General features: G+C 46.6%; 1 protein-coding gene across 1 annotated transcript; it reads right to left on the bottom strand.

Annotated features, from left to right (window-relative positions):
• Positions 1-15,101: 15,101 nt before the first annotated feature.
• On the bottom strand, positions 15,102-17,371 carry SOX11 (SRY-box transcription factor 11). The gene has a single exon (XM_058426674.1). The coding sequence runs from the start codon at positions 17,031-17,033 to the stop codon at positions 15,693-15,695; it is 1,341 nt and encodes a 446-aa protein (XP_058282657.1). The 5' UTR covers positions 17,034-17,371; the 3' UTR covers positions 15,102-15,692.
• Positions 17,372-24,596: the final 7,225 nt, after the last annotated feature.

Below are 24,596 nucleotides of genomic sequence, written 5' to 3'. Positions count from 1 at the left end.
TATGGTGTCAGTGCCTGGCATATGCAGCATGATTGCCCCACTTTGCAGATGAGAAAATGGACTGAGAGGTCCATTTCTGTATCAGAGGTTTATTCAACCTTCAGGTTTGCTCAGATTATTCACAGGCCTCTGGGATTTCCCATTTTTCTTTATTTTCTCAACTTTTCCCCCAGTACAGAACTGTTAGTCAGTGAGCCAGCAATGGAAAAATCCATGTGTGCCTTTCATATGACTTGGTTTACCCCAACTCTCAGACCACATCTGTAAAACATGGGTCTCAGGTCTGATCACAGGGGCCAGTTAAAAGAAGAGACTTAAAAAACAGGGATCCAACTCCACACATAAGTGTCTTGTGTCAGAACAAGACCAAGGATGCAACCAGCACATGTGTCCTGGCTATCTGCATGGTGCCTTGTTATTCTCCCACTCTGCGGCCCAGGAAGAGCAAACAATGTACAGCTCCAGGGCCACATTCAAGGTCTCCAACTCCTTGCCAGTTGCTGCCTGGAAAACCCACCTCTGTCCTTTTCCTTCCATGCACCTTCAAGACTCAGGCATTTTTCCTGCCTCCCCAGCTGGGGCTGCCTTCCTGGGCCAGGGACTTTTTCACCTCAGTCCCAGCTCTCAGTGTGCAGGTGAGCATTGCAGATGTGCCTCTCAAACTCGGCTCTCACCCATCTGGCTACTACAAGCCCCTGGAGACAGGAACCGTCTTTCATCTGCGTGTGCTCAACAACACCCAAAGCTTCACGCACAACAAAATTTTGTAGAATGAGGCATGACCAAAGCTATAGAGGGGATGAGGCAGATTGTGCTTATTAATAGAAAACTTACTTTTTGGCTCAAAGAAACTGATTTTTGACAAAGGAATTGTGTGTGTGTGATTCCTTCACTGCCTTAAGAGCCATGATTGGCAGCCACTGGTCTGCGGCTGAACAGCCTTTGAGTTAGTTGAATGCATCGGTTAAAGATATAGACTCCAGGCCTTTTTTCAAGCACGTGGAATCTGTATTCTGGGAAGTAGACTCAGAAATCTGTACTTTTGATTGTGTGATTTTGATGTTTGTTTGGTACATTTAGAAATGAGATTTATGTTTTATGAAACATTATAGTATCTTATTAATGCTGCAGTATTGGTATGCTCTCTTGGTTAAAGAAGTTTGTTAAGTGAAATAATGATATAAAAGGAAGCTTTTTTTTTTTTAATTACCTCAAACTTGAGTTTGAAAATTTGCTGTCCTGGGAGACAATTGCTTCCCCATTGTAAAGTTCCCAATAGCTCTGTCCGGGAGCAGAGTAACCAGTGACTTCAAAACCACTGACCATCCCCAAAGCAACAAGATAAGGGGGCCAATGGCCATTCAGTTTGGCCCACCGGGTGTTTTAAATGTTTTGAATGTGAATATCCTTGGTTGAAATTTGCCTTCCCCTGTTTCCACAGGCCCCAGTCTCACTGTCTTGCCCTATCTGTTCATTTGCTCTCCCTCCCAGATGTGGAAGCTGAGTTTATACTGGTGCCTCCAAGCTGGCATTCTGAGTGCAAATAAATAGCGGCTATTGCATTATTTATTGGACCCGAAAGAAACCTCCAATATGATCTAGTTCAGCCACCAATTTATGCATGAGAAAACAAAGGACCAGAAAGGTAAATCAAGTTACCTAATGCTGCACAGCTGACCTGGTGGCTCACCAGAATTGAAAGCCATTCTTTGGATTCTTCATCCACCGTCCCTTCCAGTGTAGCATGGAATCTGCTCTGTATTCTAGAACAGAGGCTTGGAATCTAGTCTCATCAGGCAATTCTATCCATTAAGTCTTTTAAGCAGGTATGCTTAATATATGTATTATTTTAAAAATCATACACATGTACAACTGTTAATCTCGTCATTAAATGTTAATGAAGCATAATCTCTTTATTTTTTGTAAGCTGGAAAAGAAGTACAAATAAAGCACTCCAGTTTGTGTTTTTCTTCATCCCTGTACATGATCCTGCACAGTTTCTGAGGATGGTAGCAATTGCTTTTAAAGACCACTGTACTAGAAAACAATTTCTCAATGCATCGTGGTGTGGGCCATCTTCTATGAGGTCTTTCACAAATCATTTCTAACTAACAATTGAAGCAGACCACAGTTTGGAGATGATTGCCTTGCTTTAGCAATCACAGTGTATTTAAAATCACTTCTGACTCTTCCTCTCACTCTTTCTCCTATGTGTTTCTTGGTGGGGGTAGGCTGAACTCCTTTAACCCTTAGCCTATCTTATCTACAGAACAGTGCAAAGTGACCCACCATTCCTGATAGGATGTTAATAGAGCAATTGCGAATTATCGAAGTAATTGCGAGAAGTGGTTGCAGTATTCTTTCCCCTGGATTTTTCCGAATTCGTATCTACTACACATGTGAATGACAACCCTCGAGTGTGTCAGAGCCGAAAACGATGGCTACACTCTGCCCTAGCCAGGATCTCCCGCCCCTCAATAAACTACTAAATTCCATCTTCTGCTCCGAAGAGGAAGGAAATACAGAGCAGAGGTCACGGCTGCCATCTCTTTTCGTTGGCATTTCTTTTCCAGAACGGAACTGGTGCCAGCCCTGACACAGTGCGCGTTCCCCACGGGGCCTCTTCCGCTTGAGGGTTCGCGGCTCGGAGTCCCGACCACACGTTTTCGCGGATCCCGGCGGGAAAGAAAGCCAGTGGGCTCATCCCGGCTCCTTCACCCGAAGCACCTGCCAGGGTCCCAGGCTCTGGAGAGCAGGGTCCACGAGGCGGGGGAACCCCGTCTTCACAGGTTAGAGCCAGAGGGCTACGTCTCCACCGACGTAGATTCCCTCCAGTCCACACCCGCTCCTTGGCCTAGGGGAGACCCACGCACTGGGCAGGTTAGCAAGGCTCCAGAGTCCCGTGGTCCAAAGTAGCGGAAGGAACTCCGGAAACCAAGTCATTCAGGCCTCGGAGCTCAGGCCCCTCCGGGCACCAGAGGCCTTTGCCGCGTGACCGCCCACGAGCACCCAAGACCTCCCGCGACCACCGACGCCCTGGCAGTGACAGGACGCAAGGAGAGGGGAGGGCCCCGTCCACGGGACCCACGCAGGCAGGGAGGGGCACTGCCCAGGATCGTCCCAGGTACAATCAGCACGTTCAGTGTCCAGGGAGGGGCTCTTGGCTCCCTCAGGGGCGCCCTGCCCCACCTGCCCACCCTTCCAGGTCACACCCGCCCAGCTCGCCATCAGACTCACACACACCAGTTCTTCCCTTACTCCAAACGCAGCCATATTCCATGTTTTACTCACGTTGAATTCATCCTTCCGCCACCACCTCCACCCAGTGTGCCCTACCCACTGTGGCTGCCCCAGCTGCCACCCCCAGGAAAGACTGACCCTTCTGCTCCACCCCACCCTCCCTGCTTCTCCACTCCAGCCTCCCCAAATCCACCCCTTCTCAGCTCCTCCACCCTGGTCCCCTAAACTCCTCCACCTTGGCATCCTTGCTCTTCCACCCCTGCCTCCCCTGCTCCTCCACCCTGGTCTCCTCAACTCCTGCACCCTGGCCTCCCCAGCTCCTCCACCCCGGTCCCCCCAGCTCCACCCCTGCCTCCCCTCCTCCTCCACCCCTTCTTCCCCTTTTCCTCCATCACTTTTTCCCCTGCTCCTCCACTCCAGCCTCCCCAATTCCTCCACCCTGGTCTCCCAGCTCCTCCACCCTTGCCTTCCCTGCTCCTCCACCCCATTCTCATCAACTTCTCCACCCTGGTCTCCCCTATTCCTCCACACCTTTCTCCACTGCTCCTCCCTGGTCCTCCCAGCTCCTCCACCCCAGCTCCTCCACCTAGGTCTCAACTCTTCCACCCCTGCCTCCCCTGCTCCTCCACCCCCGTGCCCCCAGCTCCACCCCTGCCTCCCCTGCTCCTGCACCCTAGTCTCCACAACTCCTCCACCCCAGCTTCCTCAGCTCCTCCACCCCGGTCTCTTCAACTCCTCCACCCTGGCCTATTCAACTCCTTCACCCTGACCTCCCAGCTCCTCCTCTCCAGCCTCCCAAACTCCATCCCTTCTCAGGTCCTCCACCCCTGCCTCCCTTGTTCCTCCATCCAAGTCCCCCCAACTCCTTCACTCCAGCCTCCCCTGCTCCTCCACCTAGGTCTCAACTCTTCCACCCTTGCCTCCCCAGCTCCTCCACCCCGGCCTCCCCAGCTCCTCCACCCCTGCCTCCCCAGCTCCTCCACCCAGGCCTCTCTAGCTCCTCCACCCCGGCCTCCCTAGCTCCTCCACCCCTTCTCATCTCCTCCACCCCAACCTCCCTGGATCCTCCATCCCAGCCTCCTTGGCTCCACCAACCCAGCTTCCCCTCTTGGGACTGGGCTGGCACTCCTCATTCCCGCCAGTTTTGTAGCCATCTCATCTGCCTCTGCTCCATCTTCCGGATTATGCAGACTCAGACTGAATTGTAGGATCTCAATCACATGGGGTGACTTCACTGGAATATTCTATTCCACCTCTTTAGTGCCCACAAAGCAAAGGCTTCTTCCCTGTGTTATCTTCTGCTAGCTCTTGGACCAAAAATACTTTCATTTAGAGAATAACCTCAAGTGAAAGGGTTTTGCCAAAAGTGATTCTTCCTAAACTTTTTGGTTCCATTTAAAATGTCCGGTAGAATACTTAAGCAAGATTTCATACTTCCCTGCCTCCCTAAATAGGCCATAATGAACACGATGCAAGCATCTTCTGAGAAGTTAGTGTCAATATTATAAACACTGAAATTTGTAACATTATCTAACACAGTGATGCACTCAGGGGTCACTTGAGTAGAGCTGTTTATCTTTAAACTAAATGATCCCAGACTTTTTAGCTTTTTGTTTGCTTTTTATAGCCGCCTTGTTAATAATTTTTTTCTTTTTCTTTTTTTTTTTTCTGGCTCTTTCTTCAGGTTCTCAATTCACCACTCTGTATATATTACTTTGATATTCTTTCTTTTTTTGAGAAAGCACGCTTACATCGGCCTTCCATTTCTTATTTATTTTGTATACATTTAAGGGGTACCAGTGCAGTTTTGTTACATAGAAATACTGTGTAGTTGTAAAGCTTGGGCTTTTATTGTAACCATCTCCCAAATAATGGACATTGTGCTCCATAAGTAATTTCTCACCCCTCACCCCTTTCCTGCCCTCTCATCCTTCCTGGTGTTCAATGTCTATTGCTTGCAATATTCTATGAGTTGAAAAACCAAAATTTTTAACTGTTAGGAAAAAATGGGAGTAAATAGTATCTGAGGGCCCCTTTATTTTGAAGATGCCATCTACCTAATCAAGTGAAGCTTAATTTAATCTGGCAGGATTAGATTAGCGAGAAACTATTCACCTAGAAGAGGTACATGCTGGCAATGGAATCAGGAAATGCTTGAGATGTGAAGACGAAGAGTGATCTTGTATCATCATCAAGCTCAGAAGCTCTGCAAATGTACAGGCAATTCTCAAACAAATCTTAATCAAAATATTTATATAAAATAAACATGAAATGTAAGTGGAAATGTAGTGTCCTATTTGTGATTGTAAAAATTCTTGTTCTCTTTACCTCTTTTAAAAATATTTTCATCACCTTTTGCGAGTTTCACTAAAATCTCTCCATGTATTAATGCTTTCCAGTGTTTAAAACATCCTCCTCCCTCTTCAGCTATTTAAACTCTTTGTAGTTTTACTCAATGGGGGAAGAGAAACACAAATCCACTCAAATAATCTCAGGAAAATAGAAGCTTTTTAGAGTTTTGGTTTGGCTACATTTAAATCCAAGTAACCGTAGCTTACGCAAACGCAACGCCGCAGTTGGCAAATTTCAGTGTTTATAATATTGACACTAACTTCTCAGAAGACGCTTGCATCGTGTTCATTATGGCCTATTTAGGGAGGCAGGGAAGTATGAAATCTTGCTTAAGTATTCTACCGGACAGTGGCTCAAGTTTGTCATGGCTGGTCAAGGAATCTGAAATTTCTTTTTCCTCTTTCCTGATCACAAGCTCACACCTGCAGCTCAAGCCATCACACCTACATCCCAGATGGAAGGAAGAAACAAATGCAGAAAGGTGCATACCCACTACGTATGCCTCCTTGTGGAGGGGTTTTCCTGGAGGGCTCAGTGAAAAACTTTCACTAAAGCCTCATTGACCAGAACTATGTCACATGGTCATCTCTCTCTGCAAGGGAGGAAAGGGAATGTAATTTTTTGTCTGGCTTTGTTTCCATTCAAACAAAAAAAAATGTTTTTGTTAGTGACAAGGAATAGCCAAATACCTCCCAGTCTGCCAGCAGCCTGGCCACAGATTTGCGGCAGGAAACCCCACGGAGCTGGGGCAGAGGGCTCCAAAGCCCGCCTCTCCCAGACACCCCAGATTCCTCCTCTCAGGGCTCCTGTGGTTCTCTCTTAGGATTTCTCTGCTTTCTAGGTTTTCCTCCTGTTTCCACCCTCCTCATTTCAGCCTGTGGTGACTACCTCAGCCTCAGAGTTCCTCTTGGCCTCCTAACTCCACCCTCACCAAGAACCAGGCCTGTGTGTGTGTTTCTTAACTGCAAAGCTGGGACTGAGGAGTCTGGTTATTAGTGCAGTTCAAATCTTAGGACAGACTAAGTCCCAGGTTCTGAGGAAGCCTATTGTCCATTAGCTGCTGTTTGGTTAGTAGCCAAGGGACACTGGGTGGAACATGGTCGTTTGGCCCAGCTGGAAATGTGAGTTTGCAAAATCCTTCAGAACAGAATAAGGATGGCAGAAATGATTGGTACCTATGGTATTTAAACACGGGCTAAAGGCACCTTGGCGATTATTTAACAGAAAGAAATATTTAAAGGGTCAAAAATCTTATCTCTCCTAACTTTTTTCTCATGTACTGCCTTTAATGGTTAGATTCAGTTGTCTCTCTGATCGTAGGTCACAAAATGTGTAGCTTTGCAATTCAATTCTATCAAAAGACTCAATATAAAGTGGCATGATGAGCCGCTCTGCTAGGACCTCCTTCAACTCTCCATATTCTCAACACACTGAAAGAATGGCATTTTTAATGAAATAGTATGTGCCCTGACCAATGTTATAATCAGGATTCAACTTTTTCAAGTTCACCATGCTATTCATTTATGAAAGAATTCACTTCTGAGGAGAACCAACATATTCTCTCACAAGGCTATTACTATCCGTATTTGGATCATGACATTGTGTGAGCGTAGACTATATTTAGAACATCTATAGATAAGCTGTCACTGAAGGAAAGATCCCATCAACTCTTCCTTTCACTCCTAGATTTGCTGGGAGAAGATCAATGTTTCAGCATTTTACGTTTTCTTAAAAATTGTATCAGTGACATTTTAACCAAAGGTGTCAATAAATTTATTAAATTTTAGAAAAAAATATCTATTTAAGAAAAACGCCACAGCACTGAAAGGCAAATTGTATAGCAAATAGTACAAGGAGTCCCAATGGGGAATTTGACACACATTGAGGATCTATTAGGGTTCATTGCAAGGAGCTTCTTTGCTAGATAAAAATTCTACAGGGCCTATGTTTTGTTTCCTTCAAAAGATAAATAAAAATAAAATCCTACCAAGATGAAAGACATTCAAAAATATTGTGAAATGAGGTCAAAACATTGAATAAATGATGTAATTATTAGAAAAATTTGCCACAGATAGGTCTGATGTTTGTTCTTTGGTCTGTAGTGGAAATTGACATAACCAAGAACCTAAGAGTGGCTGGGTTAATTGTGCACTTTGAGATTGTTTTTACAATACACCACAAACGTTTCTACAAAACCAAATTTAATATGCAACACACACTCACCGTGTAAACACATCTTTTAAAAAATCTGATAATAATTCCAAGGATCACTTACAGGCTTTCATAAAAGCATTTTATGTCAAGAATCTCAATACAGAATGATTTCTATGTCAAAATACATTTACACTGTAAATCGTTTATAGGAAAAAAAAAAAAAGACACCGAGGAATGGAGTTTGCTGGCATTGAATTCAATAGCAGCAACTGCCCCTGATATTTTTCCTTCATTTTCTACTTCAAACATTTCTGACAAAACATGTTAATCTACCCCTCTACACTTTGTCTGTGGTTTTATTCGCTCTATCAGCCAGATTAATATATCGAGATGTGATCACCATGCTCATTCCCACTGTCAGCAGCTCTCCCACCTGCCCAGAAAACTCACTTTCTGTGGTCTTCCTCCTGCCGAGGCTGAGGGCCATGCTGGGTGCTGAGACATCAGGAATCTTCAAGCCTGTCCCTAACATCTGGTTTGAGACAACATTTTCAGAATTAAACAGCAGTTATCAAATGTAAAACTAGAAAAAAGTCACATAAAAACCACAAGTGAAGATTGATCACACAATTTTATTAGAGTCTTTTGAACAAATGTAATCCTCTGTGAAAAACTCTTGCAAAAGGGACGTTGGAGTGTACTATTTTCAACCCTGAGCATTAACACTGCATACCAAGGGGGGGTGGGTCAAGAAGCTGGTTCGATTGAAGCACAAGCACAAGCCACTGATATTCTCTATGTGATCAGGTTTTTACAAAAAAATACATAGTTTTCAATAAATAATGCTTAATTTTACAACTTTGATACAGCAATGTCATACACCGTTTCAACACACTACACTCTGCATGCTAGATAGTCTACGAGAAGACGAAACTTTGCCATGCATTTTCTTTCCCCCCTAGTGCTATCAAACTTCATCCTCCAGCGCACTGCCTCAGGTAGCTTTACCCTCTCTCTGTTTCACAGCAATAGGTCGTGCGCTGGCATGCAAACTCTAAAAAAGGTCCCCCCCACAAACCACTCAGACTTCTACACAAAAGGGTTTTTCAGCTTTTCTGCTCCCAAACCTGGAGTGGCTAAGAAAGTAAGTTTCATGTGGCCTTGGAAAATACACACTTGTTAACAGTGTCATGCTGAAAACTGCTCTAAAACATCAGGTGGTTCTGTCCTGGTGGCCGTCACGAAGCATTATGGGATGCCATAACCACTAGGAGTCCCAAACCGGAAAAAATAGGCCTCCGTTTTAAAACAGTCAATTCAAAAAAAGGTGTCACAGAACAAATGCAAAAGACTCTTAAACCCACAACATATGTACAAGAGTAAAAGTAGACAAAATGGGAAATTAATGAGAATGGCGTATAACGTTTCTCCCTATGTGATTCAAGGGAGGAGGCATACTGTTTTTGAACAAAAGCTGGATGAAGAAAAATGTGACAGAGGGCCCTTTGTCAATATCTATTTGATCAAAATTCTTTATATGATAAATTACTTCCAGTTCTTTTTTTTTTTTTTGGAAGGGGAAATGTAATGTGTCTAAGAAAGTAAGACAAGCATCATATTAAAAAATCTCTTCGAGGAGCCTAGAGGAAATCCTATTTTTTACGCATTTTTAAACTTTTTGTCATATTGCTTTATTTTGTCATTTTCACAGCAGAAAAAATCAAGTCTAGGTGACTACATAAAAGAAGTTTGATCAAACAGTGACGGGAGCCTCCACATATGCACATCCAGGTTGCTTAAATTCACCAATTGCTCATTGGAAACCACATCTCAACTCGGTCATATTGCTTTTAGTGGTTTGTTTCTCTGTAGAGAAGTTCTCTGTTCACAACTGCAGGCAACCAGAAGTTCCCAAATCATTTCAAACAGTCCTATCTGTGCACTGGCAGAGGTGCTAGATCTTCTAAGAATATCTCTACCCAATAAAGTTATTACTTTTATACATGGAACATTATGAACTTGTGTCTCCCTTTGTAAGCCGTTTTATACTTTCTGCACTTTTGTGCTTTTATTGAGTATAAAAATAGGTCTCCTTTAAAATTCTGTTTATTTTAAGTTCACTAAAAAACTACTTGTTTGTGAAATTCTCTTATAAACTCACTGCATCCACATGGAACAGATAAAACTAATTAGGCAGCTAATGGATATAGGTAGTGTTAAAAAAATACAATGAAAAAAACGAAGATATGGTAGGAATCAAGGGAAAAAAAAAAGCCAGCAGTAAGTAAAATGGAAGAGAGCTCAGTTTCGTAAATTTTGTTTCATCTTTATTGTGGTTGAAAACGTAGGCTCCACAGGAAGGGGCAAAAAACAAAACTGAACAAAAAAATCCTGAGTTGTTATCAAAGAGCAGAATTTTCCAGATCATCAAATAAAAGAGGATGTTGTAGAATAAATCAAATAGAATGAACAGTGAGAAAGAACCAATAATAAAAATAAGCCAAATCTCAGAAAAGTATGTCAAGAGTTACATGGAGACGGTTACTTTGGGAACTTGTAAATTCCTGTGTTAGGATACGTAAGGCTCATTCTTGTTATCCTCACAGGCTTAGGCTATACAAAGGGTATTTGAAACTGACATTCCTAATGGAAATTTTACAAAATTTGGCCCTTAGAATAACTGAGAAATATCCTGAAAAAATCTTCCCTGAAACTGTAATAAAGAAAGTTTCTTATCTACTGATAAAATTGACAACTCAGTAAACTATTTTCGCTGGTCTTCCTACGTAAGAAAAAAGCACAAATATATTTGCCTCAGAAATCTGTTAAAAGCAGGGAACCACACAGTAACAGAGTATAAAGATTCTATAAATGGGAGAGTCCAAGAAAACCTCTCTCAAAGTGTCCACAAGGATACATATGCCCATTAGAAGAAAAGTAGGAATATACATATTATTAATCATATCAGAGAATAAAAAAGTTAAGATTGATATAATATATTTATATTGAATGACTACTTTAAAATAGAGCAACTTATTTGCCTTATTTCTCAAATTCCTTGGGCAAAAGTCACTTAAATTCTGAAGTAAAAAAACAAATGTAAATTTCTTGTACTGTACTAGTATCGGATGATTATGATTTCAATTCCCAGAGAAGAGAAAAATAAGCCTTGTCTTTGAGTCTTTTTCTTTCATGAAAAAAGCAACTAAATCACCCTGACTGCTACATTTATGCATATTTAAATCACTTCCCCTTGATTAACATTAAAAAGAAACATCTCTGCCCAAAAGAGTTGTAATGATTTCTTTCTCTAGCTAAAGGATAATCATTCTACAAATAATTTGCCCGGTGTCTGTAGTCATTCATAACATACATAATATTTGCAAAGCACAGTTTAAGTACACTGCCTTTTATTAGCATTTTTTTTTAAAATAAAAGGGATGCATATCAGAGTGTAAGAACTGGAAATTACTTCCACAGTTTAAAGAATTAATAAGAGAATGCTGGTTCAATTTCTTAAAGATGGAAAGCTTACCAAAATGCCATCAGAGTCTGTGAACTACTTATAATAAACAGCAGGATCCCCACTGGCTAGGCTGCCGTGCACACAGCGCCCGCCCCCCACCCCCAGGTTACCATTTTAAGATATTCTGTCAATGCTTAGTTAAAAATAAGACTTACTTAAGAGACCAACAACAACAAAAAAATCAATTAAACTTTTATTGAAGACTATCCAGTGGCAAGAATACCTTGTGTATTATATTATGTTTTAGACATTCAGTAAAGAATTCATTAAGATGATTCTCACAACGCACTCATCAAAACAGCCTTAAATATTGTTAAAAAGCGCATTGAAGCGCCTGTCCTGAGTTCTAACAGGTTTTAAATTTAGATTGCCAACCAATTACTTCTATTTTTCTATCAAGTTAGGCCACATGGCTTTAAAAAAAAAAAAATCTTTACTATCCCTTCCCATTCTGAAGCCAAATTATTACTTTACTACTTTACTTAGTTTCCACCTCACCACAGAAAATGTCCAAGATTCATCTATGATTAAAACATAAAATACATGCCAAGTTTTCAGGTTTTCAAAATACATAGATCAGCCTATCAATGGGTTTACGTTGTCAACAAGTTTCGGAACTGCAGCAGAGGGCTGCCACATAAAATCACCAGCACGGAGCAAGTGTCAATTGTAAACCGCTGGTTCAATTATTCGTGGCTAAAATAAATGTACCACCAATGGCTGCATTAGTCTACATGTTGAGGGGGTGGGGGGTAAGGTAAACAACTTCAGAAATCCAGTTCTATATTGAGAACCTGGTTAACGCCATCAGCCCCTTCTTTTCCCAAATGTACTACTGAAATCTGATGGTTTATCGAAAGGAAAAAGCCACAGAAAAGAAACCTGTCCATCTGCAGCAAAGGCTTGCTGGCTTCGCATCCCAGGGGTGGGGGCTGGGGAGGAGGCTCGCCCAGAGCCGGAGGCTGGGGGGCGGGTGAGAGGCCCGAGTTCGCAGTCGGGGGGCCGGGGGTGGAGTGGTGGTAAGATCTAGTGAGGCAAAAGCAAGCGGGAGGGGAGGCGGGAAGGGCGCCGGGGCCCCTTTGGGCCTAGCAGCTGCAGTTACTGTGCGGACGCTTCCATTCGGTCTCGCCAAATCTCAGTAAAAATGGAAGGCCAAACCTCGGTCAATCATTTCAGTAGGTGAAAGAGTCGTGGTGATTTTGCAGTGAGTTTCAATTAGCCACTGCAAACCTCCTCCGCTGCAGGCGCCGCAGCTCGGGAGGCTGATCTCCGGGACTGGCACGCTGGGCCCCGAGCGGCCTCCCAGCCTCCCTCCTCCCCGACCCAGCAGAAAAGAGGCGGCGGAGGCTCGGAAGGGGGGCGGGAGCCCGGGGCGCGCGTGCCCGGCCGCGATCGCCTGCCCGGGCCTGCCGCGAGGGCTCGGGGACACAGGCCGGTGAGGAAAAATGGTGGGGAGCGAGGGGGTGTGGACAGGCAAACGGTGCTCAGCGAGCGGGGAGCGCCAGAGGGATGGGTCGCGCCCGCGCCGCCGCCCGAGCCCCCAGGAGGCTCCCGCAGAACAATCAAGATGCGGATCCACCTTTGTTGCGCCGGCCCCGGGGAGCTGATTCCGGGGCAGCCCCTGAGCCGGCGCGCGGGGAGGGCGTGGTGAGGGCCCGGGGTGCGCGGGTGCGGCTGCCGCCTGCTCCCCGGCTTTGCTTTCTTCCTCTCACCCCGCAGCCTCGAGGCTTCCCTCCCCGGCCCGCGGGCCGGGACGCCAGCGCTGGTGTCTCCGCGCGCCTCAGGGGCCCGCGGCGGGGCGCGCCCAGGAGCACGCGGTGGCGAGGCAAGAAGAGCCAGGCACGGGGACGCGGAGCGTCAGGGCTCTGCCTTTTGCGTCCCGGGCTACCGCCCAGGTGCCCTCTGCCACCCCCTGCTCCCCACGGCCTCACCAGTGGTTCGGCCCTCCCCGGCACCCCGGAGGCCGCGACTCGGATCGCACAGAGGCCGTGCCATGTTCCTCGGGGTGCCCTCGGCCAGCCTGCCGCGTCCTCCCGACACCCGCCTCCCTCCCACTCGTAGCCTGGGTCCCGCCGCGCCCCGCGCCCCCTGCGGCCCCGCACCGTCCTCTTTCCCTCCGACAGCTCCACGGCCCCGGGGGACAGAAGGAAACAAGAAACACGGACCACTTCTCTCCTTTCCTCTTCCCCTTCCCTCTTCACCGCTAGAGGTCAAAAACTGCGGCGGCGTTCTCCGCCAACAACCACCTCTGAGCACACGCGAAGATGCAGCGTTAAAAATAAAGAACAGAAAAAATTCAAATCTGGAAACGGCTGTCCCCACCCTTTGAGAGGCGGGGATAGAAGCGCCCCGAGCGCTCGCTGCCAAAGGCGGCTGTCACCGCGAGGCTCAGCGGGGACGCGGCCCTCCGCAGAGAACACACAAGCCCCAGCGAACGGGACCCCGACCAAGCGAGCTGGCAATCCAGGCCCCTCCATCCGCCCCTCCCCGGCCGGCTCCCGAGCCTCCGCGCTGCCCGCCCGCCAGGATGGGTGGGGAGAAGAGGCAGGGAGTGGAGGAGGAGGTGAGAAAGGAAGTGGGGAGCTGGAGATGGAAAGGGAGGGCAGAGAGAAAGAACACCCTTCCCCTGTCTTTCACAACTAGCGGAAGAGGAAAAAGAAATCAGCCTGCTACTTGAACACTTTTCAGCCTAACCCCCTAAATGTAGAATTCTCTCCTGCCACCTCCCCGCATCCGCGCACACAACAGCCTCACCACCGAATGCTCTGCGACAACAGGACCTCCAGTTTGACTTCCATAGAGACTATTGGCGATGCGAGTTTCTATCAGTTCCAGCTGATTTATTAAAATTGTCAAGATACAGACTTCCAGCACAAAAAAAAAAAAACAAAAAACAAAAAAACAGGCAATGATGTCGACAGTGCATTGAGTCTGCTTTGCCACCATTTGCTACAAAATATGCAGATGGTCTGTACTTTATTTAGATTATATTGCACAAAATGAGAAACTTTTTAAACTATGTGCCTTTTTTTTTCTTTTTTGCTAAAAATCGAGAATCCAGTTTCAAACCTTCCATCTGGGGCCCCATCCACATCACAGCGTATGAGATACATAAAGTCCTACTATAGTACAGTACATATACAATCTTTAAACTAAGATAACAGCTCTGAGGTCTATATCACCATTTTCAATAAATCTTTACCTACAAATATTGAACAAATCTCTACTATAGCTGTACAAAAAAAAGTTTGCTTTTTTTTTTTAAACCACAAGGCCTTTAGATGCAAGGATTATTTTAAAATTTTAATCCTTTTTAAACCAGGACATAACGTACCAACATACTTGCATGCTAAAAAACAGAGGAAAAAAAAGAAATCAAAAGGGAAGAAGTGCCTGAAAGTCTTACTGAAAAAACACAGCAAGAATGTTCCCTTTTCACTGTACAAAAATACGCCTGAAAATATATTAATTTTTAAAAAAGACTGAGGTCTGTTATGTATCAAAAATGTTTCAATACCTTTTGTACTGAGGTCTAGGCTGTCTGGTATTCAATCAAGGAGGTATAAGGGAACAAGTTACAAAAAAAAAGTTGGCAAGTAGAAATCACATTTGTAAAACCATAAACAATTTGATCTGAAAAGTAAACTCTGATCTTAAGTCAGTTCACAGTTTTTTTTTTTTTGTAAGCGTTTGTACAGTCTGCATTTTTTCAAGCTCCCTGCAGTTTTGTTAAGAATCGGATGCATAGAAGACATCAGTTTTCTCCCTCCAAAAAAAAAAAAAAAAAAAATTAAATTAACAAAAGTTGCAATGGTCCCTTTTTTTGTTAAAAAAAAAAATCACCAGTTCTTTAAGTTCTCTTAAGAAAAAAAAAAAAAAATCTCCACCAACTCCCTAGTGTAACAGTTGTGCTGCCAAAAGGGTCCTCTGCAGACGCGTCTTCCAGACTTCAAAGACCGACAAGCTTCAAACAGCGCCTTCCGGAGCGGGTCCTACCTCCCCTCCCCCGCCCCGCCCCCTCTGCCTTTGTTGCAATCACGAATTTCAGGAAAAAGAAATAGTAATTACAAAAACACATTTTTTGGGAAAAAAATCACAACTCCAGACTAGGTATGCAACTACCTTGAGACACGATAAAGGAAGGGAGGGGGGACAAAAAAAGGACAGGAAAAATGTTTAAAAACTACTCATTTCACTTTAACTCCACCAAAATTTTCATCATGTTTTCCAATTTCTTTGCGTCACGACATCTTATCAATATCATCAGCATCTTCTTCTCTCCCCTCCACCCTACCACCGCCACCATCAACACCACCATCATCATCATCATTATCATCATCATCATCATCACCACTACAACTTCCTCCCAAGGAACCCAGCTCTGCACCCTCCGAGAGAAAGAGCGAGCAGCGGGCGCCTTTCAATATGTGAACACCAGGTCGGAGAAGTTCGCCTCCAGCCAGTCCCCCGCGATCATCTCGCTCAGCTCCGGCGTGCAGTAGTCGGGGAACTCGAAGTGGGAGCCCAGGCTGCCCTCGCTGAACGAATCCAAATCCTTATCCACCAGCGACAGGGACAGGTTCCCGGCCGCCGCGCCGCCCCCCAACTGCTGCTCGCTGGCGCTGTGCGCGCTTTGGGAGAAATTCAAGCTCAGGTCGAACATCAGGTCGTCGGCGTCCTCACCGCTGCTGCCGCTGCTGCTGCCGCTGCTGCTGGACGAGGAGGTGGACACCGAGCGCGAGGACGCGGGCGACAGCGCGGGCTGCGCGAGCGGCGGCGGGTGCTGCTTGGTGATGTTCTTGAAGCTGTAGTAGAGGCGGCTGCCGCCCCCGGCGCCCGAGGTCGCGCCGGCCCGCACCTCGTCGTAGAGGCTCGCGCCCTCGGGGGACTCCGCCGAGCTGCTCAGCGTAGGGCTGGCGGGCACTTTGGCGACGTTGTAGCGTCTCAGCAGCTGCGACGGCTGCTGCCCCGGCGGCTGCAGGAGCTGCTGGTGCGGTGGTTCCTCGTCCTCCTCGTCCGGCTCCTGTTTGATCTGCAGCTGCAGCTCGTCGTCGTCGTCGTCGTCGTCGTCGTCCTCATCCAGAAACACGCACTTGACCGTCTTGCCCGCGCCGCCGCCGCCCGCGCCGCTCACGCGCAGGCTGCCCAGCACGTAGTCGTCGCCCGCGCCCCCGTAGTCCCCGGCCTGGGCCGCCTTGCCCGCGCCCGCCTTGGCGCCGGCGGCCGCGGGGGCCTTGAGCTTGCCGCATTTCTTGCTGGAGCCCTTGGAGGTCTTGGCACCGCCCGCGCCGCCGCCCGCGCTCCCGCCGCCGCCGCCGCCGCCGCCGCCGCCGGCCGCGCTCTTCTCTGGGCTCTGGCTGGCGCTGGGCTTGGCCGAGGGGTCCATTTTGGGCTTTTTCCGGGGCCGGTACTTGTAGTCGGGGTAGTCGGCCATGTGCTTGAGCCGCAGCCGCTCCGCCTCCCGGATGAACGGGATCTTCTCGCTGTCCTTCAGCATTTTCCAGCGCTTGCCCAGCCTCTTGGAGATCTCGGCGTTGTGCATGTCCGGAGACTGCTCCATGATCTTCCTGCGTTCGATCTTGGACCACACCATGAACGCGTTCATCGGCCGCTTGATGTGGCCCGACGCCGTCTTGCACCAGTCTGGGTCGCTCTCGTCCAGGGCCACCGGGCTGCAAGCCATGAATTCGCCCTCCTCCGTGTCCAGCGCCTCCCGGGGCAGGTTGCTCTCCGCTTCCAAGCTCTCCGCCTGCTGCACCATGATCCGCTGCGGGGCTGGACGCTCCAACCCGGGCCGCTGGGTCTCGTGCGGAGGTCCCCCTCCCCCTCCCACCCCTCCACCTTCCTGGGCAAGTTGCAAAGTCCTCGGCACCCCGCTTTCGCGGCTCCCCCCCTCCCCCCCGCCCCCCCTTCCAGGCTGCACACAGCGGCTGTGGTGGCTTCGGCGGCGACGGCCGCCGGCGCGCTGGGAGCTGCGGTCGCGACAGGAGAGGCGGTGGCGACGGCGGTCGAGGCAGCCCGGGACCCCTCTCTCCGGCTCGTGGCTCCCACCGCAAGCGCCGGACCCCGAGCTCTCCCAGGCGCGCGCGCTCCTTCTGCAAAAAGTTGAGGTCTCTCTCTCAACTAGTTATCAGGGTGTCATATGGGTGACATCACTCCCCCGGCTAGCCAATGGCTGGGGGCCGGCTCCGCCCATCTCCCTTTATTAACTCGGAGGCGCCGCCCCTCCACCCCGCCCTCCGGGCTGCTTTGCGAAGATGGGGGTGGGGGGAGAGGAGGCATGTCTAGAAATATGTTATTTTTAAAAAATCCGCGTGTGTGCACAGATGCGCCTCTTCCCGGGATGCTCGGAAGCGACGCGCGGCACCACGGGGAGCGGGCGGCCCGGGGCGAACCGGGCTGTTCGGGCGCCGGCGCTAACCGAGGACCGGGTCCCGGGAGAGGCCCCGCGCGCCTTTGTGCCCAGTCCCCGGGAGGCCCGACGGCGACAGCGGACGGCGCGCGCTCACTCCCCGGGTGCACACACGCGGGCACGCGCCCAGCCTGAGACGGTGGCCTCCGCCCGGCTCGCGGTCCGCGGCGCCCGGCCTGCCCCGGGGTGGGCGCAGCTGCTCCCCGGCGAGCCCTGCGCGGGGCTCGGCCGCTCCCCCGCGTCCCGACCCCGAGCCCGCCCGGTAGCCCCGCGGCGGCCCTGGCCGACGGAAGGTGGCGCTTGAAGACAACAACCTTCCCGGCACGTGGGCTCTGCTCTCCTTTTCCCTTTCTCCCTTTTTGTAAGGCAAAGAAATCAATTTAAAGCTCGAGAGGCGGTGAGCTCCCTCCCCCGTTTGCATTTTTCTGTTTTGTCCTTTTTCTCCGTCTGTTTTCCTTCCTCAGTGGTGTTTGGGGACGCGGTTGTGCGGGTTGGGCTGCGCCGCGCCGCGCCCCCGCGCGCCCCGCCCCGGGCGGGGGCCGGAGTAACGGTCTGCGGGGCCCTCGGGTTCAAGCTGGCCACTCCCAGGGCTGGCTCCGGAGCGGGGTCTGGGTCCCGCAGGCTCCAGCACGCCCGCGCCCCGCCCGGCGTCCCCGCTAGGGGCCCGGCGCCCTCCTTCCCTTCTCCCTCCGCTCCCCGCCCCTCCTCTCCCCGCCCCCTCCTCTCCCCGCCCCTCTGCCGCTCCTTTCTCCTTCCCAGGCCTCCTCTTCCTCTTTGTCCTTCCCCCATCCTCGGTCGCCAGCGCTTCTCCGGCAGCCTCGTCCTGAAATCGTGCGATTGTGAGCTAGAAGCCTTCTGGGTCACTCATAAACCAAAGAGAAAATAAGGAGCACTCGAGTTTCCCGTCGAAATATCTTCCCTGGAGGTGGAAAGGTGCGCTGGCGGCCGGGGAGCGGCGACCTGGGGCGCGCTGGGCCCCGCAGAGCAGCCGCGGACCCCGGCGATCGTGCCGTGTTCGTCTCCTTTGTGTTTCTTTATTGAGTCCCTGCTACCTCTACGGATATTCTGGGGGGCAATTAAAGAAAATCACCGCTTCCTAGGTATTGTCTGTCGCCATCCTCGCCTTCTCCACACCCCCCAGCGCTGGGTATCTGGGAACTTCGAGCAGTTCCTAAGACACTGCCCGGATCCCTTCACCAGAGAAACCAGCCGTGTAGGACTGGGAAAATTATCCAAATCTGCTTCCTTTCAGGTGCCCTCCTGCAAATAATACTACATTTCTTAAGTATTGGGTCTTCTCTGAGGACTCTGATATCATGAAATAATACCATGTTTTTCACAGACCATGATTCGAAAAAATTACCGCCATTGCGATAACCCATTCCCGCCCCCGTCCCCCACTTCCTCGACTCATCCTAAAGAAAAACACTGCCTTGAATACTTGGAATATTCAGACCAACTTAAATCTTGATAATCCTGGCAATTTATTCTTTTCAGGGCCATAGGAACCAAAAGAATTTACAGTCATTCATACTGGGTGACTTAAAGTCTGGAGATTGTATAAAATCCAAGGCAGGGTGTGAAAAGTCATCTTCACTCCCGCACGGCGAGCACTAGGTCTTGTTTTTCTCTTATAGCTCACAGGTTTTTCAGCTATTGGGAACACCACGGGAGGGAGGGTGGGGTGGAGCACAAGGTGAATCTACACCCACCTCCCCACAACTGCAGGACAAATCCACACTCTAGAGAAAAGGATCGAAATATTTCAGCTCAGCTTCATTATTTGCTTGCAAAGTGTGAGGGCACCTACCATTTTGGCCTCGGAAAGAGAATGCATTTGAAAATCTTTGGCAAATTCCATATTGATTTGCTATCTTTATGCTATAGCAGAAATCATGCTTAGCTTTAAAATGAGAATGATCTGAATATAGTAGGAGTGAAAAATAATAGATTTTATTCTCATAGCGCTGCGATCTTTTTAGAGGAAATAAAAGTTAAAATCTGCTCTTTCGAACAAGAAATATAATTTCTGTTCAAGGCAACATGAGCCATTTGTTGGAGAAGATAAAGCAAAGATTGGGATTGCTAAAGCAGGCACTGAAGGCGGCACAGGCGGGTGCTACGGCTGAATCCCTCCTGTAATATAGGGGAGGCCAGGCAATTTCCACAAAAGATTAACTAGATTGCTATTTTGTAGCATGGACTCACCCCACATACTTAATGTTGTTAGACGTATTCGAGTGAGGAATGAAAAAAATGATAATCTGTATACTTTATGTTTTGCTCCCTAAGGGAAAATTTTTAAATAAGCATAACATTTTTAAAAAATATGGGAACATGTTTGAGAGCACGCAGGCTTCTTACACGAATAATAGTTACTTCTGAAAACAGATGTTTGCGCCATTAACAGTAACCAACTATTTAGAGGACTTTTAGGCTACCAAATAGAAAATATAGCCTTTAATAATGCACCTCTTGAAAACCTAATTTAGTAAAATGGAAATATGTCTACTATTTTTTAAACCACTGAATGTATATCATAATTAGGATCATTGGTTATCTTTTTAGAGCCAATGTTCACTTCATTTGTGTGTGTGTCTATGTACTTATTTACAAGCAAGATACGTAGTTCATTAACCATAAACATTGTTGGATACATAATGGTCAGAATCTTAAGAGTCACATCTGATTACAGTCACAAATGACTCTATTTTTATGGTGATTTTTACCTTTTCATAGTTCCATCTTTACAAAGAAAACTTCACGTAGAAGGACTATTACATAAATAGATAAGATATTTCACGATATCTCTCAAAATTATAACACAGCCATAGTAAGAAGTGTCCCTTTTTCTTAGGAAAGAAGCATTTTTCTAAGCAAACAATATGCTAAAAATATCACTGGGTAAATATTTAAATTATTTGACGGATTGACCACCATTTTTAGAAGCATTGCAACCACATGCATTCCCCATCTCTGAAATGAAGAGTGTGGATTTCCATTTTTCTCCCTCTACCTATTCTCCTGAAATGAGTTCACTCCTCATTGGTAGCTGTATCTATTTATCTCAGCTTCAGCCCTAAATCCTGAATTTGGATCTGGATATCTTCTGTCTACTGGACATTCCTTCTTATTCCTTCTTAAGTGATCCTCAGACCTGGTAATGAGTATAGATTGAACAATCCTACCTTGCACACACACACACACACACACACACACACACATACACACACACACACGCTGAACCAGTGGATGCTGTTACCCTGTTTGTTTCATCAGAACATGGTTCAACAGCTAAAATAATGTTGTTAATCTTTTCACTCATTTATTCTCTGAATTGACCACTACAGAGTGTGATCCATTAAAGCCAGGGCAGTACAGCACAGGGCAGTTGGGCAGTACAGAGCAGTTGGGCAGTACAGCACAGGGCAGCGGCTTTGAAATTTATTTTGATCATGACCTATTTTATAAAACACCTTTTTACATCATGACCCAGTACTCATGCTATACACATGTAAAGCAGAAACCAAAGCGTCACAAATCAGTATCTCTCTTTTATGTGCAATTCACACTATTTTTTATTCTATTCCATTCCATTCCATTTCTGTAAATGCTAGTTAAAACCCACTGAATTGCACTATTAATGAGGCACCATTGAAGTTTGAAAAACACTGGCTTAGGTGTTCAGAGTTATGGCTCTGAAGCATTCTGCCTTGGATTGAAAATTCTGGTTCCACTATCTTTTCTTTTTCCCCTGGTGGCTCTCATCATGTAGCGCTTGACTTTTAGTTATCAATGCCCAGAGAACTCCACAGACGTCCTGCCTCCAAAATTCATGTCTTTTGAAATTATTCATATGAGATATATATTCTATTTTTTAAAATAGACTTTATTTTCTAGAGCAGTTTGAGGTTCACAGCAAACATGAATGGAAAGTACAGAGCCTTCCACATAGTCTCTATCCCCACACATACACAACCACCCCCACTCAGTGGTACATGTGTTATGATCAGTGCATCTACAATGACACATCATAATCATCCAACATGCGTAGTCCACATTAGGCTCACTCTTGGTGTTGTACATTCTGTGGATTTGGATAAATGTATAATGGCAGGTATCCATCATTATAGTGTCATGCAGATTATTTTCACGGCCCTAATCATCTGGCCTCCACCCACCTATTCATCCTTCACCCCTCCAAGCCCTTGGCAACAACTGATTATTTTACTATGGCAATAGTTTTGCCTTTTCCAGAATGTCAAATATATGGAACCATACCGTATGTAGCTTTTTCAGACTGGCTTTCTTAACTTAACAATATGCATTTTCTGTTCTTCCATGTCTTTTTATGGCTGCATAGCTCATTTCTTTTTGGCAATAAATAACATTCCATTGTCTGAATATACCACAGTTTATCCATCCTCCTACAGAAGGACATCATGGCTGCTTCCATGTTTTGGCAATGATGAATAAAATCTGTTATAAGCATCCTTGTGCAGCTTCGTGTGTAGATGTAAGTGTTCAACTTGCTTGCGTAAATACCAAAGAGTGAGACTGCTCTATCGTGTGATAAGAGGTTGTATAATTTCATAAGAAACTTTCAAACTCTCTTCCAAAGTGGCTATGCCATTTTGCATTCCCAACAGCAGTGAATGAGAGTTTCTACTATTCTCCATCGTTGTCAGAATTTGTTGTTGTCACTATTTTAGATTTTAGCCATTCTACTCGGTCTGAAGTGCTATCTTATTTTTGTTGTAATTTACATTTCCTTAGTGGCATATGAGATGGACTATCTTTCCAAATGTTTACTTGCCCTCAGTATATCTTCTTTAGTGATATGTCTCTTCAGGTTTTTGGCCCATTTTTTTAAATCTGGTTTTTCTTGTGCTTATTGTGAAGCTTTAAGATTTGTTTGTGTATTTTTGGTAACAGTCTTTTATCAGACATGTCTTTTGCAAATAACTTCTCCTAGTCTGTGGCTTGTTTTCTCATTTTCTTGATAGTGTCTTTCACACAAGTTATTTAACTTATCCTGTGCCTTGGTTTTCCAGTCTATAAAATAGGATACCAGTAACCATTCCATCCTGTGCGCACGCACTCACACACACACACACACACACACACACACACTGTCATGCGTGCAGAGACACAGTCCAGGTCCTGCTTGATTTGTTAGAATTGCTATAATGATTAAATACATATGAAGTGCTTAGAACAGTGCTGCGCACAATAGGATGTTTACAAATGTAGTCTTTATTATTTTAATATTTCTTCTTCTGTGCCTGAAAGGGTTCCTGGCATACCGTAACTATTATGTAAATTATTACTGTATGAAGGGATTTTCATATTTGCTCACATACCCCAGTAAATTCAGTCAGTTCTCCTACCTGAGTCACTCCTGAATTCACTTCCTTCTGCATGTTTTGACCATCAGTGTGTATGTTTCAGCTTTCCTCTGTGCTCTACACATTTTTTAGTAATGGACACCAAACTGATGTCCCTGTTTCCACTCTGCAGACAGACTATTCATTCCAGCATGCAACAGGGACCATGGGACTTGCCAGCATCATGCTCAGGACGCCATCCACCATTAGGACAAAATCCACGTCCCTTTGCAACGCAAGCAAGGCATGACTCTTCTCTTTTTGCCTCTGTAGTTTCATCTTTGTCACAATTAAGGAAAACACAGAATATCAGTAGGGCAGGATAGCACAGGGCAAGGGCTTCAAACTTATTTTGACTATGACCTGACATATGAAATGAATTTTTGTATCATGACCCAGCACACAAATGAACACACACGCACACACACACACACAGATGTACACACACAGAATATACACATGCAACATTGGAGGTAACTCCAAGAGGGATGTCTGTGGTTTCAGTTCACACTGTTTCACATGTTCACACTGTTCCCGTTAACCAGGCATTGGCTAGAACTTCCTATCTTTTACAGTTTAAACAAACCTTATTTTTATTAAAAATATATTTATTCAACCATTTTTAGTGGGAGGAACATGCTCTAAAAAAGACATTTAACTAGAAAACTCAGGGAATTTTTAAATGAAGTTAAATAATTTCCCCCAAAACAGTTATTTTTTTTGTTGAGCAAGCTGCACCATCACCCAGTGTGGCCTGCTCTCTCAGCTGCTGTGGTTCTCTCTCAGCTCCAAAAAAGAGAGCTGGGGGCTTTAGGGGCTGGGGTGGGGAGATGGCTCCTGCCCTCTCCCATCTAAATCAAAGACAGAGGCAGAGCCTACACCAGTGCTGGAGTGCACGTCCTAGAGTTGCAGTCTACACATGAAGGGAGGGGGGCCAGTGGCTCCTGGAGACATCACTCCCTTTATATCAGCATCTTTGTCTTATACACCAAAGAAGACATGTATGCTTCCAAATGTGTGGTTGTAAGTGTGTATGTGTGTGTTTGGAAGTGTAATATAAAAAGAAATGGATAGTCAATTTTGAAAGCACAATTTTAAAATTTGCCAAATCTGGTTTCTTCAAAACATGGCTATTATCCTGATTTGTTTGTCTTAATCACTTCTTAGCTAGAGAAAACATCCATGTGAATAGCTATGAATGTGTCATTGTTTTCGGTGATACAGACAAGAGGGGACAGGGAGAGCTGGTAACTCAGGCAAACACGTGTCCTGTAGATTTCTGGGATTTGATTAGTGCAAGTGCAGGAGGAGGGTGGCTGTGGATAGGCCTCACCGGGAACAGGGAATCACTGGCTTTGTCAGGTGCAGCGTCTCCCCTCCACCTTGACAGGCTGAGGGAAAGCCCTAGCCAGGACTCTTTCTGAATCACCAAGCTGTGTGGCCAGGTTGCTTTACCCACTCCCTGCGACCCATGAGCCCTGTAATCAACTACATTTTGCTGTAATTGACTCTTGAACTTAGGTGT

This window comes from Hylobates moloch, unplaced genomic scaffold, assembly GCF_009828535.3.
Source record: "Hylobates moloch isolate HMO894 unplaced genomic scaffold, HMol_V3 SCAFFOLD_13, whole genome shotgun sequence".
Lineage (NCBI taxonomy): Eukaryota > Metazoa > Chordata > Mammalia > Primates > Hylobatidae > Hylobates > Hylobates moloch.
This window is presented reverse-complemented; position numbering and strand designations above follow the sequence as displayed.